Source organism: Fukomys damarensis, unplaced genomic scaffold (assembly GCF_012274545.1).
Source record: "Fukomys damarensis isolate Sample0158 unplaced genomic scaffold, DMR_v1.0_HiC HiC_scaffold_38, whole genome shotgun sequence".
In the NCBI taxonomy this organism is placed as follows: domain Eukaryota; kingdom Metazoa; phylum Chordata; class Mammalia; order Rodentia; family Bathyergidae; genus Fukomys; species Fukomys damarensis.
Window position 1 is genome coordinate 24012621 of NW_022900950.1, and position 14236 is coordinate 24026856.

Below are 14236 nucleotides of genomic sequence, written 5' to 3' on the forward strand. Positions count from 1 at the left end.
TTTTTTTTTTTTTTTTTTTGGCGGGGGGCAGATCTTGCCCTTTCCCTTCTGTTTCTGACTTCTCAGTTCTTCTCACTATGGCCAGAAAACATACTTTTAGTAACACACTATATATCCTCTCAAATCTATGCAGAGTTCCTGTGTGACCTAGCATAGTCTATTCTGGAAAATATTGTGTGTGCACTTTAGAATCATATGTGTGCAATTGCCATTGAGTAATGTTTTGTGAATATGTGTTAGAGACAGTTGGTTTACTATGTTGCTCAAGTCCTTCTTGTCCTTCCTTATGTCCTCTCTGGTTCTGTCTATAATTGGGAGTGGGGTATTGTAGTCTCCATTCATTACTTTAAAACTCTATTTTGTCAGTTTTGGCTTCCTGTATTTTGATGGTCTGCCACTAAAAGTATACATATTTATAATTATTATTATATCTTCTTGATGTGTTGACTCTTGTTAATGAGTTCCCCTCATTGTCTCTTGTAACTTTTTTATTAAAAGTCTATTATATCTGTTATGAATGTAAACATCTCAGCTCACTTTTGGCAAGTGTTTGCATGGAATATCTTCTAGCCTTTCACATCAACCTATTTGTCTTTTAATCTAAAAATGTGTCGTTTTAGACAGCATAGAGCTGGGTCATGTTTTTACCCATTCTACCAATCTCTGTCTTTAGATTGGAGAATTTAACATGGCTATGTTTAGGGAGGGGACTCACTAGTGTCTTTGTGCTATTTGTTTTCTATAAGCCTTGCAACATTTTGTCCCTCATCTCCTGCATCCTGTGTATTTATTTTTTGTTGTTTTGTTTTTTGGTTTTTGGTTTTTGGGGAGTTTTTGCAGTGAAATATTTATGTTTCCCATTTCTTCTTGTGTGTTTTCTATAGCTATTTTCTTTTGAATACCATAGGGATGATCTGAAAAAACTTGCAATACGACTTGAAGCCAGCTTAACTTTAGTAGCATACAACACTTTGCTCCTTCCCAGCTCCATCCCCAAGCTTTCTTGTCCTTATATCATGAAATTACCTCTTTATACATTATTAAATGCCTCTTAAATTCTATAGAAAACATACCAAATTACAAAACCAAAGTTACAATAATGTAACCTTTTACCCTAATAATTTTAATGTATTAGTCTCTCAAATTATGTAGAATTTTAAATGAGGAGTCACAAATCATTGTTACAATAATACCAGTTTTTGCAATTTGCTCGTGTTTACCATTATTAAGCTCTACTTCTCACTCCAGCTTCACTTTCATATCCAGCCTCCTGCCAGGTCACCTACGGGCTCCTGTGAGTCTATCTCTCCAGGCAGATCCTGTGCAGACCAACTGACTCCCTCCATTTTTTTTTAATTTTATTGAGTTTATTGGTACATTTTAGGGATACAGTACAGTTACATTCATTGTTGGGATCATGTACCTTTACATGGCAAGTCTTGATTCTCATTTTTTCCCCTTACCTCTGCCCTCCCTTCACCCCCTCCTCCCCTCCCCATCTACAAACACTTTATTTTCATCTTTTCATTCTCTCACATTTTTTTCTTTTCCCTTTTTGTTCTTCCCCTACGCATCACACCTTCCCTACACCTTTAGCGCCTTTCTTCAAATTTCTAAATGTCAGTAATCTTATTAGAATCTTATGCATTGTTGCAGAATATTCACACCAGGGAAACTATTTGGTATTTACACATGTGGGACTTATTTATTTCACTTAGGAGTATATCTTCAATATGTATCCATTTTCCTATGAATGAATCTATTCTCTCGCTCTTTATGGCTGAGTAATATTCCATTTTATAGAAAAACCACAACTTCTTTATCCAGTTTCCAACGGATGGGCAAATAGGTTGTTTCCAAGATTTAGCTATTACAAACTGTGCCGCTATAAACATGGGTGCACATACTTCTCTGTGATATGATTCTTTTAGTTCTCTTGGAAAGATACCCAACAGAGGGATGGCTGGGTCAAATGGAACCTCCAGTCCAAGCTCTTTGAGGTATCTCCATATTGATTTCCATAGTGGTTGCACTAGTCTGCACTCCCACCAACAATGGAGGAGGGTTCCTTTCTCCCCACAACCCCGCCAACATTTGTTATTGTGTGATTTCTTGATAGCAGCCATTCTTTGTGGGGTGAGGTGGAATCTCAGTGTTGTTTTCATCTGCATCTCTCGAATGACCAGTGATGTGGAACATTTTTTCATATATTTTCTTGCTGCTTTCACTTCTTTGTATGAGAAATGTCTGTTCATTTCGGATGCCCATTTTTGGATCGGGTCTTTATATTTGGGGGGACTGATTGTTTTGAGTTCTTTATATATCCTTGATAATAGTCCTTTGTCTGAGGTACAGCTGGTAAAAATTTTTTCCCACATTGTAGATTGTCTCTTAGTTCTGCTAATGGTTTCTTTTGAAGTACAGAAGCTTTTTAGTAAGATGAGATCCCAGTTGTTGATTCTTTCTGCTAGTTCCCGTGCTACTGAGGATTTGTTCATAAAGTCTTTTCCTATACCAATGTCTTCCAGAGTTCTGCCTAACTTACTTTCCAGCAAGTTTAATGTTTCTGTTTTAATATTTAGATCTTTAATCCATTTGGATTTTAATTTAGTGCATGGCGAAAGATAAGGGTCTAATTTTAATCTGTGACAGGTTGATATCCAGTTTTTCCAACACCATTTATTAAAGAGGCTATCTTTCCTCCACTGAGGATGGTGAGCTCCTTTGTCGAAGATGAGGTAGCTGAGTACATCTGCATTTGTTTTTGTGTCTTCCAGTCTGTTCCATTGATCCTCAGGCCTATTTCTTTGCCAGTACCATGCTGATTTTATCACAGTGGCTTTGTAGTATAGTTTCAAATTGGGAATTGTTACACCTGGTGCCATGTGACTGTTGCCTATAATGGCTTTTGCTATTCTAGGTCTCTTGTGGTTCCAAATGAATTTTTGGATTCTTTTTTCTAGTTCTGTGAAATATAGTGTTGGAATTTCAATTGGCATTGCATTGAATGTATATAGCAGTTTCGGTAGTATGGCCATTTTCACTATGTTGATTCTTCCTACCCAGGAGCAGGGGATATCTTTCCATTTTTTTATATCCTCTTCGATTTCTTTTTTCAGAGTGCTGTAGTTTTCAGTGTAGAGATCTTTTGTTTCTTTTGTTAGATTGATTCCTAGATACTTCATTTTTTTGGATGCTATTGTAAAAGGAATTTTTTCCCTTATTTCTCTTTCTGTCTGTCTGTTATTTGTGTATAGAAAGGCTATTGATTTTTGGGTATTCACCTTGTATCCAGATACTTTACTGAATCTGTCAATTAAGTCTAGAAGTTTTTTGGTGGAGTTTTTTGGATCTTCAATGTAGAGTATCATATCATCAGCAAATAATGATAGTTTAACTTCTTCCTTTCCTATCTTTATTGCTTTAATTTCTTTCTCTTGTCTAATTGCTGTGGCTAATGTTTCCAGAACTATATTGAAGAGAAGTGGCGATAGTGGGCATCCTTGTCTTGTTCCTGATTTTAACATGAAGGTTTTCAGTTTTTGGCCATTCAATATGATGTTGGCTGATGGTTTTTCATAAATAGCCTTTATTAAATTGAGGTATAGACCATCTATTCCAATTTTTTGCAGGGTTTTTATCATGAATGGGTGTTGAATTTTATCAAATGCTTTTTCTGCATCTATTGAGAGGATCATATGGTTTTTGTCCTTGACTTTGTTAATATAATGTATTACATTCACTGACTTTCGTATGTTGAACCACCCTTGCATCTCTGGAATAAATCCGACTTGGTCATGATGGATGATCTTCTTAATAATCCTCTGTATTCTGTTTGCTAGTATCTTATTAAGGATTTTTGCATCTATATTCATTAAGGAGATTGGTCTGTAGTTCTCCTTTTTGGTTGTATCTTTCTCTGGTTTGGGAATCAAAGTGATACTTGCTTCCAGGAATGAATTTGGAAGTATAGCTTCTCTTTCAATTTCACTGAAAAGTTTGAAGAGTAATGGTAGTAGTTCTTCTCTAAATGTCTTGTAAAATTCAGCAGTGAATCCATCAGGGCCTGGGCTTTTCTTTGTTGGTAAGTTTTTAATTACATTTTCAATTTCACTGATTGTGATTGGGGTGTTTAAAATGTTTTTATCTTCTTCATTCAACTTTGGTAATTCATAAGTATCTAGAAATCTGTTCATTTCTTCTGTGTTTTCCATTTTATTAGAGTACAGGTTCTCAAAGTAGGTGTTCATGATCCTCTGTCCATTTTTGTTTCTCTAGGGATATCCTCATTGTTCCCCCATTTTTGAAGAACGGTGCTGCTCAATTCTGTTGCATAGTATTTTCATTCAGCACTTGGGCTTAGCAGAAAGGGGCCTCCCTCCCTTATATTGTTCTTCCTGCAGAGCAGAATGGGCTGGAGGGAGGAGGTCAGGAGGCCACTAGAAGTCCCCAAAGGACATGAGAGAGCTGCTGGGGCCACCAGTGAGGCAGGCAGCAGTCCTAATGGAGCCGGCCTAATTGCTTCTCTAGTGACTCTGGCCTGGGTCATGCTTCCCACCCAGAAGCAGCTCAGCTAGTGGAGCAGCCCAGCTCTAACCAAGTCCACAGAACAGTGGAAACAGATGCACAGCATCCAGGCCTAGATTAGGACTACAAATGTTGTTAGAGACAGAAGGGCTTATTCTCAGCAACCCAGGAAGCAAGAGCTCATCACCAGCTCTGGTACAGGCAAGGCCCTTATCAATCACAGACACAGAGCAGGTTCCTCCCCTGGCATTGCCACCTCCTAGCCCAGGAGATCCTTTCTTCCCCTGCCCCACCAAACTTTACCCACTTTCCCTCTCCAACCCTGACCTCATTCCCCTGAGCTGCCCTCACCCTCAGGTGAGCCTCCTTCACCTCTACCTCCCTCTCTTCTGCCTGCTGAAGATCTGTACTTCCTCACTCCCAGCCTCTGCCCATTCCTCAGTCTAACTCTTAGGACCTTATCCCCTAGGGGAGCCACCCCAGGCCCAAACCTTGGAGAACTTCAGTGTCCGCACACTCTATGACAAGCTTGAGGACCAGAGTCTGCATGTGGCTGCTCAGCTGAGCAGACACCAGAGGGATGCATCGGCTTTCTACAAGGCGGCTGGTCAGCAGCTCCAGGGGCTCCAGGTCAGCCCTGTCCTAGACAATGGACACTGCCTGAGCCCAGTGGGACCCTGACACTAAAGATGATACAGCCCTCCTTCTTCCAGGACCTTCTGCAGGTCCTTAGCATGACAGAAATGAGTGCTCTGGGCAGGGATGGACGTGAGACAGAAGCCAGAGACACCACAGGGACTGAGACAGGGAGGAGTGAGATGTCACGGGGCAGCGACATTGCTGCTTCTCCTGAAGAGCACTGGCCACGTGCTGTAGGTGAGTCGTGAGAGAACTTGGGATGAAAGCTGAAATCACAGCTTTGCCTCCCAGGCCTGACCTTCCTCACTCCTAAGGGTGATTCAGATAACAGGGGCACAGTTAGCTTCCTGTTAACAGCATGAGGCACCAAGGAGCTCCCCTGGGGGAAGCTAAGCCCACAGGGCATCTGACCCAGGAGGGCGCAGACCCCTTCTGTATAGGTAGGGTCCTGGGAGTCCAGTTTTGATACACCTCAGTGGGCCAAAATGTTCTTGTGTATGACAAGGAAAGACTTGCCAAACATACACCTTATAGTATGGGTTAAGACATCTGTGATGGGCTGAGGTGGGCTGTGTCAGGGTGCCTCAGTTTTATCTCCTTCCCCAGGCTGCACCCCCAGTGTCTCTTCCCTGGGCTTTCAGCCAGAGCTTGACAGAGCCATTGCTGCCCTGGCGTCTGTTCTTTCTCAGGCATATGGGCCACTGGCTGGGATCAGCAGGAAGGTAAGAGGCAGCTCCGCACATCCATGTGTGCAGAACACCCTGCGCTTCACCCTGGGCCCATGGATCTGCTTGCACACTCACTTATACCCATGTCCAAGACACTCACAAATAACCACACATCCTTGGGCCTGTTCTCCTGAGCTTGTTCTGCTCTCTGGTCAGAATCCACATTGCTCTGTCTGTGCTCACACAGTGCTGCCTGTTCTTCCCAGGCTTCTGGTCAGTACAATGAGCGGCCTTCATCTAATAGTCAGCATGGCCCACATCTGATCAGCCAGCCTCCACCCTCTGCCTGGGAGCCTCAGAGCACAAGGTAGGGAAGGGCTGCCCCAGTGTCCATAAGCAGATGAACTCCCAAGAGTGGTCCTCAACATCCCAGCTGTGACAACCCCATTCTTCATAACCAGAACTTGATTTAAAGCACTAATCCATGCAAATCCCAAAATGCCTGGATAGCTTGGCCTCATCGTTTCAGAAAGAGATTCGGGATTAAATCTCCCACAGTGATTCAGCTGGCCTGTTCCAGATGGAATCACAGTGGTCAATAAGGGAGGACACATACAGGCATGCAGGACATGTGACCACAGTCACGGCTCCTCTCCCAGGCCTGACAGGTGTGGAAGAGCAGCCACCACAGCCAGTCTGATGAAGGAGGAACAAACCTTTCCTGTGTCCTTTGTGGCCCACCATTAGGGCCCTGTAATTAGACTAGCAAAAGCCATATCAGCAAGAAAAAACACAGGAGTATTTCTGGAAGGTACCTTGGGCAGGGAGAAGGGTAGTGATTCAAGGGGACAAGAAAGGACTTGAATTTCTGCAGCATCTTAACAAAGGCATAACACATGTTTACAGAAAGAACAAAACAAAGGAGAGGGACTTGAGTTCCTAGGGTAGCAAGTTGCCCGAAGAAACTAATAGAAAACAAGCACCACCTTCCTGGTGAAGAGGGAAGGGGGCACCTTTACACATCTGTGCCTTGCTTTTAAGGAGATGGGAGGCTAAGAGCTTTTCCTGAACAAGCTTCTCAGTGGCCTCAGCTCAAAATACTTCATAAGCCAGTGTGGCAGCTTTGGGGTTACAATATGTTCCCCTTCACTGATAAGCCTTGCCACAGAAGAGGGGAGGCCATCCATGCAGTCTGTGGGTTCAAAGGGTTTGTCAGCCTCTTGGTGTTATTTACATCAAATCTGTCTCTGACTTCAGATCCCTCAGGCTGGAGTGAGCTGCAACTGGGGCTCCTCTCTGGTCCAGGCTGATGTGGGCTCTCCGCATGGGTGCAGAGCCTGAGAGGGCCCTTTCTCTCCTCTCACTCAGACCCAAGCAAGACCCAAAACCTCTGTGGCTTCCCCACGGTGATGCTAAAGAAAGAAGCACCCAAAGCCCAGGTCCTGGGACATGGCTTCTCAAGGCTGGCCTTGGGCGTGGAGCTGAGGCTGAGCTACAGGTAGGTGCATCTCCTATATAGCCTAGGCTGGATTCAAACTAGTAATATTATACCTCACTCTACTCAGTGCTGGGATGACAAGCATGTGCCCCCACATCCAGCCCATTCTGTTTTTTTTTTTTTAGTAACCTCCTTACTATTTTCCATAATGACTGCATTAATTTACATTCCCACTAACAATGCGAGTTCCCTTTCCTCTATAGCCTCGTCAGCATTTGTATTTTTTGTCATTTGATAATCGCCATTTCAAGTGGAGTGAAATAATATCTCTGTAGTTTTTATTTTCATTTCCCTCATGATCAGTGAATGTGAAACATTTTCTGATATACTTGTTTTCCATTTGTATATTCTCTTTCTAAAATGTCTACTTGAATCATTGGACTTTGTTTTAATTAGATTACTATTTGTTGTTTTGGGAGGTTGTTTTGGTTTTGTTTGCTATTGTGTTGAGTTCCTCAGATATTCTAAAAACTAATTCTTTGTTGGATTAATAACTTTCAAATATTCCTTCCCATTCTGTTGGTTGTAGATCATTCATATTGTTGGATAAATTTATTGTTAGATTTTTCTTAAATCTATTGTTAGTTATTTGCTTAATTTATTGTTAGATATTACTTATTATTAGATATTTGCTTAATCTCTAGTATGAATGCAATTATTTATATGATTTCTTTCTCAGTAATTTCACTGTTGGTGTATAGAAAAGATTCTTATGTTTGTAGGTTGATATTATATCCAGCAACTTTACTGAATTTAACAGTTCTAAAAGTTTTTTTAATGAAATCTTTGGGTTTTGCTATATATAAGTCATATCATGTGAAGAGACAATTTGACCTCCTCCTTCAATAATTGAATGCCCTTTATTTATTTTCCTGCCTTATTGCTTTGGTTAAAACTTCCAGTTCAATATTGACAAGAGTATAAAAATGAAAATCCTTATCTTGTATATGACCTAAAGAAATGACTTCAGCTTTTCTTGTTCAAAATTATGTTGGCTGTGAGCATGTTGTGTTATGATGTTGCAATTCATCATTCTATACCTAATTTTTGAGGACTTTTCTCCTGATAAAACATTAAATTTGATTGAATGCTTTTTTTGCATCTATTTAAATGATCATATGGTTCTTATATTTCCTTCCATTGTATTATGTTTACTAATTTACATATGTTAACCATCCTTGCATCCCTGGATAGGTCCTTCTTGATCCTGGTGTATTATCTTTTCTATGTGCTGCTAGACTCAATTTACTGGTATTTTGTTGGGAATTTTTGCATCTATGTTCATTAGAGATATTGGTTTGTTACATTCTTTATTGTGTCCTTGTCTGGTTTTGGTATGGGATAATATTGGCCTCATAGTATGAGCTTAGAAGGATTTCCTTTCTTTGAATATTTTGGTATAGTTTGTAAGGAATTGCCTCAGTTCTCTAAAGTTCTTTAAAGCATTGGTAAAATTCAACAGTAAAGACTTCCTTTATGCAGGGACTTTTTATTACTGATTGTGTTGGTTACTCTTCTCATATTGTTGAGACAAAATGCCTGACACCTGAAGTTAAAAGGGGCAAGTTTTATTTGGCTTGCAGTTTATAGAGGTTTCAATCTATAATCAGTTAGCTCCAGTGGAGGGTTGCAGAGGGGCAACAGTTCACGGCAACAAAAACAAGGGACCTCAACGGTGCCTTTCTGCTCCTTTTATCTTAGTTACATTACCGAGATTAGGGCAGTACCAAACCAATCACTCATGTGTAGCACTCATGTGCTTAATCCTAGCATGAGACACTAGATTACCCATGTATGACCCTATGAGGCTCTGAGGGGACATCTAGACTCAAGCCATAACACTGATTCCATACCCTCACCTGTTACTAGTGTTCAGGTTTTCTGTGACCTCATGGTTCAATTCTGGTGAGTTTTTTGTGTCTGAAAATTTATTCATTTCGTCTAGGTTTCCAATTTCTTGGCATAAGCACTGTACATAATAGTTCTTACTGATCCTTTTATTGTAATGTCTCACTTGTATCTCTTGTAGGGTCTCCTTTTTTCATCTGTTTATATATTGAAGGTACTCTCTCTTTTTTTCTTGGTTAGTCTAGATAACAGTTTGTCAATTTTGTTTATCTTTTTTAAAAAATTCTTTGGGCTGGGGATATAGCTCAGGGCCATGGATGTAGCTCAGTGGTGCTTCCACCTGCCCTTGTAAGCGCAAGGATCTGTTGTGATTTCACCCATTTCATTCCTAATTACATGGATCTGAGTCTTTTCTTTCCCTTTTTTAATAAGGCTGCCTAAGGGTTTGTCAATTTTATTTAATCTTTCAAAGAACAAATTCTTCAGGGCTGGGGATTTAGCTCAGTGGTTCCACTGCCTGCCTTGAAAGTGCAAGGACCAGAGTTCAATCCCCAGTACAAAAAAAAAAATTCAATTTGTTGATTCTTTGTATCATTTTCTTAGTGTAGAGCCTTGAGGTTCAACATTAGATTGTTCATTTGAGCTTCCTTCATTTGTCTTCCTAACATGAGTATTCACTGCTATAAATTTCCCTCAAAGGACTGCTTTCCCTGTGTCCCATAAATTCCAGTATATTGTATTGGCATTATCATTTAATTGTAGAAATTGTCTAATTTCTTCTTTGATTCTATTTCTGACCCATTGGTTGTACAGGAAGGTGCTGTTTAATTTCCATGTTTATGAGGTTCTTGTGGTTTCCTTTACCATGATTTCCTATTTCATTGCACAATGGTCTGATAATATGCAAGAGATAATTTCAATTCTTTTGCATTTACTTAAACATGTTCTATGAGCTAGCATGTGGTCTGTTTTGGAGAACATCCTGTGTATAGCTGACAAGAATGTGTATTCTGATTTTGGGGGTGGAACACTTTGTAGACATTTACTAAGTCCATTTGTTATATTAGAACTGTTCTAAAATTTCACTGTTGATTTCTTTGTCCAGATGATCTGTCTATTCATAACAGTGGGAAGTTGAGGTCCCTTATTACAATTGTATTAGTGCTTATTTGATTTTTCACATCCATTAATATTTGTTTAATATCTGTTTTATAATATTTGTTTTAATATTTATATAGTTAGGTACACTAGTATTTGGTGCATATATATTTATGATTATTATCTCTTCCTCTTGGATTGTTCCCTTTACAAGGATATAGTGACCTTCTGTGTTTCTCTTAGTCCTAGCTTGAAATCCACTTTGTCTGCAAATAGAATAGCTACCTCTGCTTTTTTCCAGGTTCCTGTCCCATAGAGTATTGTTTCCATCCTTTAACTTTCAGTCTACAAATTTCTTTTTTAATTAAAGGTGTTTCTTGTATGCAGCATATTGTTGGATCTTGTTTCTTGAACTATTCTGCCAGTGTGTTTCTTTTGATTGGTGAATTGAGAACATTAATGTTGATTATAACTGGTATGTATTGACTTATCCTTATCATGTTATTTTCCTATTATTGGCTCCTTCTTTCACTCTCTGTTTAATTTCTTGCTTTGCCTGGTGGATTCATTCTATCAGAGTTCATGGAGTTGTAATCCTCATTATATCTTTCTAGAATATCCTTCAGGACATATTGGCATGCTGGTTTGGTGTTTCTGAATTTCCTCAGGTGTTCTATGTCATGGAAGTATCCTATTTCTCCATGAATCTCAAAAGATAATTTTTCAGGATATATCAATCTGGGTTGGAAGTTGTTCTGTTTTAGGAATTGTCACTCTAGGCTCTCCTTGACATGAGGGTTTGTATTGAGATGTCTTCTGTGATTCTAATGGGCTTTACTTAATAGGTGATTTGTTTCTTTTCTCTAACCACTTTTAATATTCTATTATTGTGTTAGATTTCTGGAATCTTGACTAGGTGTAGGTTTTTTATCATGTCTAATTGGAGTTCTAAATGCCACATTTATATGTATGTCACATTATTTTTCATTTAGGAAGTTTTCTAATACACTTCTTTGAATAGTTTTTTATGTCATTTTTGCTATCTCCTACTTTTTCATTTATTCTGATCAACCTTATATACTTCATTTCATCATCTAGCAGCTGTTGGATTTATTTCTCATGATCTCTTGCTATTTTTTAAAAAGAATCTTTCTTTTCATTATCACTAACAACAAACCTGTCTTCTATATCTGATATTCTATTCTTACACTGCTTCATTACATTGTGTATACTTTCAGTGGAATTTTTAATCTCCTGCATATCTGCTTAAGTCTGTTTCATGGATTCCATTTCTTTCTGATGCTGGGCAATCATTGTTTTCATCATTTTTCTAAGATCTTCTATTTGTTTTCTCTGTATATTCTCCAGAATCACTAATCATGTCTTTCATGATGGTCACCATCTCTGTAATTATCTGAGAAATTATTTCTGATTTGATTTTTTTTCTAAAGCCTTGTTCATCTGTTTTGCTTCTTCTGCTGTTACCACTTCAGAGAGTTGAAGTGAGTGGCTTTGGATTGATCCATCTCATTGCTCCCAGGTTTATGTTTGGTGAGCTGGAACTTTGTGGCTACTTCTTGTTTAAGTGTCTTCTCATTTTCTTTTGTGGGGAGACTTTTTTGTTTGTTTATTTGATTCCTGGATTGATGTGTGTAGGTTGCTTATGGTGAGTAGCTTTATTGCCAGTATTTAGAAGGCTTAGGAAATGACAATTTCTCAGAGGTGTCTTCCAAGTGTAGCTGGATTTTGAGTTTTGAGTCTTTTGCAAGATCCCACCTCTTCTAATTATTGGGGATAAGAAGTTGCTGCCTACCTGGCTTACTCCCTAGTTCTTTGGCACTCGCCAATAGTAGTTTTTATGACCCTTAGGCAATCTCAGTCTTGGTATACCAGGAAGAACAACTTATTAAAACAATTATGTCACTTTGGCTAACGTAGTACAACCATCAATAACAAGAGCATCAAATTAGGTCTAGAAAATAACAAACTGTGATAACTATTAATTTATAACCTTTAACTGTGTGAACTACATTCATGGTTATACAATAAAATCTAAAACAAATCAGAAAAATGTATGCAGTAAATAATCCCTCAAATGGTGATTTTACCCTGAGGCAAGAAAATATTAAAGGAGTTGGGGGAAGGAATAGAGAAAAGGAAGAGCAAGATGTTAGAAGCAAGGCTAGAGGACAAAGGAAAATCACACAAACTTTAGGAAACTGGTGAAGAAGACAGGAGGGAAAGAGAGAAGGAAGAAATAAAACAAGAACAGAACAAAATAACAGCAAAAATATAAAAATAAGAACAATCAAGAAAAAACAAAGGCCTCCATTGCTCCAGCACCAGGAGGGCTGCCTGGGCCCTGATCCACTGTGGGAAGGATAGCCACGCCTTCCCCCACTGGAAGCCACAATTGCTCCAGCACCAGGAAGGTAGCCAGGCAGGTGCCCCTGAACTCCCCCCCATCCCTCCCACTCTCAGACCTCCTGATTGAGCCAGTCTTTGGACCCGCTCTGCAGAGGCAGAGGTGGTCATAGAGGGTACTTTTCTGAGTTCCCAACATTGAATATCTTTCAAGAAAGGTCTTCGGAAACCTGTAGTAGAATGGTGTGTAGTTCAAATGTTCATAAGGTTGGGGAACTCAATCTGGGCCTTGCAGCCCGAGGTCAGTCTGCATCATGGGGTTCAGCCATCAGCTAACTGAGATCAGGGGTCTTGAGTCCTAGCTCTGTCTGAGCCCCCATCCTAATTGGTAAATATACTATATTGAAAAGTTGCTTCACTGCAGACATGTTTTGGACTGCTTCTTGATTTGAATTTAATTCAAATGGTTTAAGGGTGATAGACTACTGATTACCACAGGTGGTCAGTTTCCAAGTTGTGCTTGATCATATTGTGTTGCTGGTTGGGATAAAGGATTGTACTTGATTCAATAAACTGTTTTCTTTGACGTTATGGAGATGAGAATGTCTGTGGGTCGTTAGAAACCCAGAATCTAGGGTGCAACTACATCAGGAAGATTTGGGTGATAACCCAGAGATTAAACCAAGGACAATCTGACAACAAAAATAAAAATGAGAAAACAAGGAAGACACAAAGACAGACTTCCAGTTCACCAATGGCAAACAGTAGGGCAAATGAGGATGAAAAGGCCAATAGTGAACCACCAGGACACCCTGAACTCAAAGCACAGGAAGTAAAAAACAGATCAATCAGGCTCTAGAAAAATTCAAAACAGAAATAATTTCACAGATAACTATAGAGATGGTGAGCAAAATGAAAGTCATGATTCGAGACTCTAGAACAGAAACTGAGAAAAAAATAGATGGGCTCAGCACCATGATAGAAGCCATGAAGGCCCAGCATAAGAAAGAAATGAAAAAAAAAATGAACGCCCAACATAGGAAAGAAATGGAATCCATAAAACAGATTCAAACAGATATCCAGGAGATTAAACATTCCATTGAAAGTGTACGCACCAGAATAAAAGAATGTGAAGATAGATTCTCAGATATGGAAGATAAGATTGCAGTCAGAGACCATCAAAAGAGAGATCTCTTAAAAACAGTAGGGGATCATGAGAAATCAATCCAACAACTCCTAGATGATGCAAAGAAGAATAACATAAGACTGATAGGAATCCATGAAGTAGCAGGGGAAAATACAAATGACTTAAAAAAGCTGTTTGCAGAATTAATGACAGAAAACTTCCCAAACAGAGGGAAGAATTTGACATTCAGATAAGTGAGGCATATAGGACCCCAACTAGCTACAATCAAAAAAAATCTACACCTAGACATACAATAATCAAGATCCCAGAAACCCAACAGATGAACAAAATACTATAAGCAGTAAGAGAAAAGAAACAAATCACATGCAAAGGAAAGCCCATCAGAATCACAGCAGACTTTTCAACACAAACCCTTGGGGCAAGGAGAGCCTGGAATGAGATATTTCA

The 14236-nt window shown here is 39.4% G+C and overlaps 1 protein-coding gene across 1 annotated transcript in view; it reads left to right on the forward strand.

Annotated features, from left to right (window-relative positions):
• Positions 1–14236, forward strand: part of LOC104868869 — a 21319-nt gene that overhangs the window by 2280 nt on the left and 4803 nt on the right. Inside the window, exons 3-7 of the mRNA XM_010633857.2 lie at positions 4997–5157; positions 5241–5403; positions 5773–5888; positions 6101–6201; positions 7203–7332. Of these exons, the coding sequence (XP_010632159.1) occupies positions 4997–5157; positions 5241–5403; positions 5773–5888; positions 6101–6201; positions 7203–7332 (671 nt within the window). The remainder of the gene's footprint in view (positions 1–4996; positions 5158–5240; positions 5404–5772; positions 5889–6100; positions 6202–7202; positions 7333–14236) is intronic.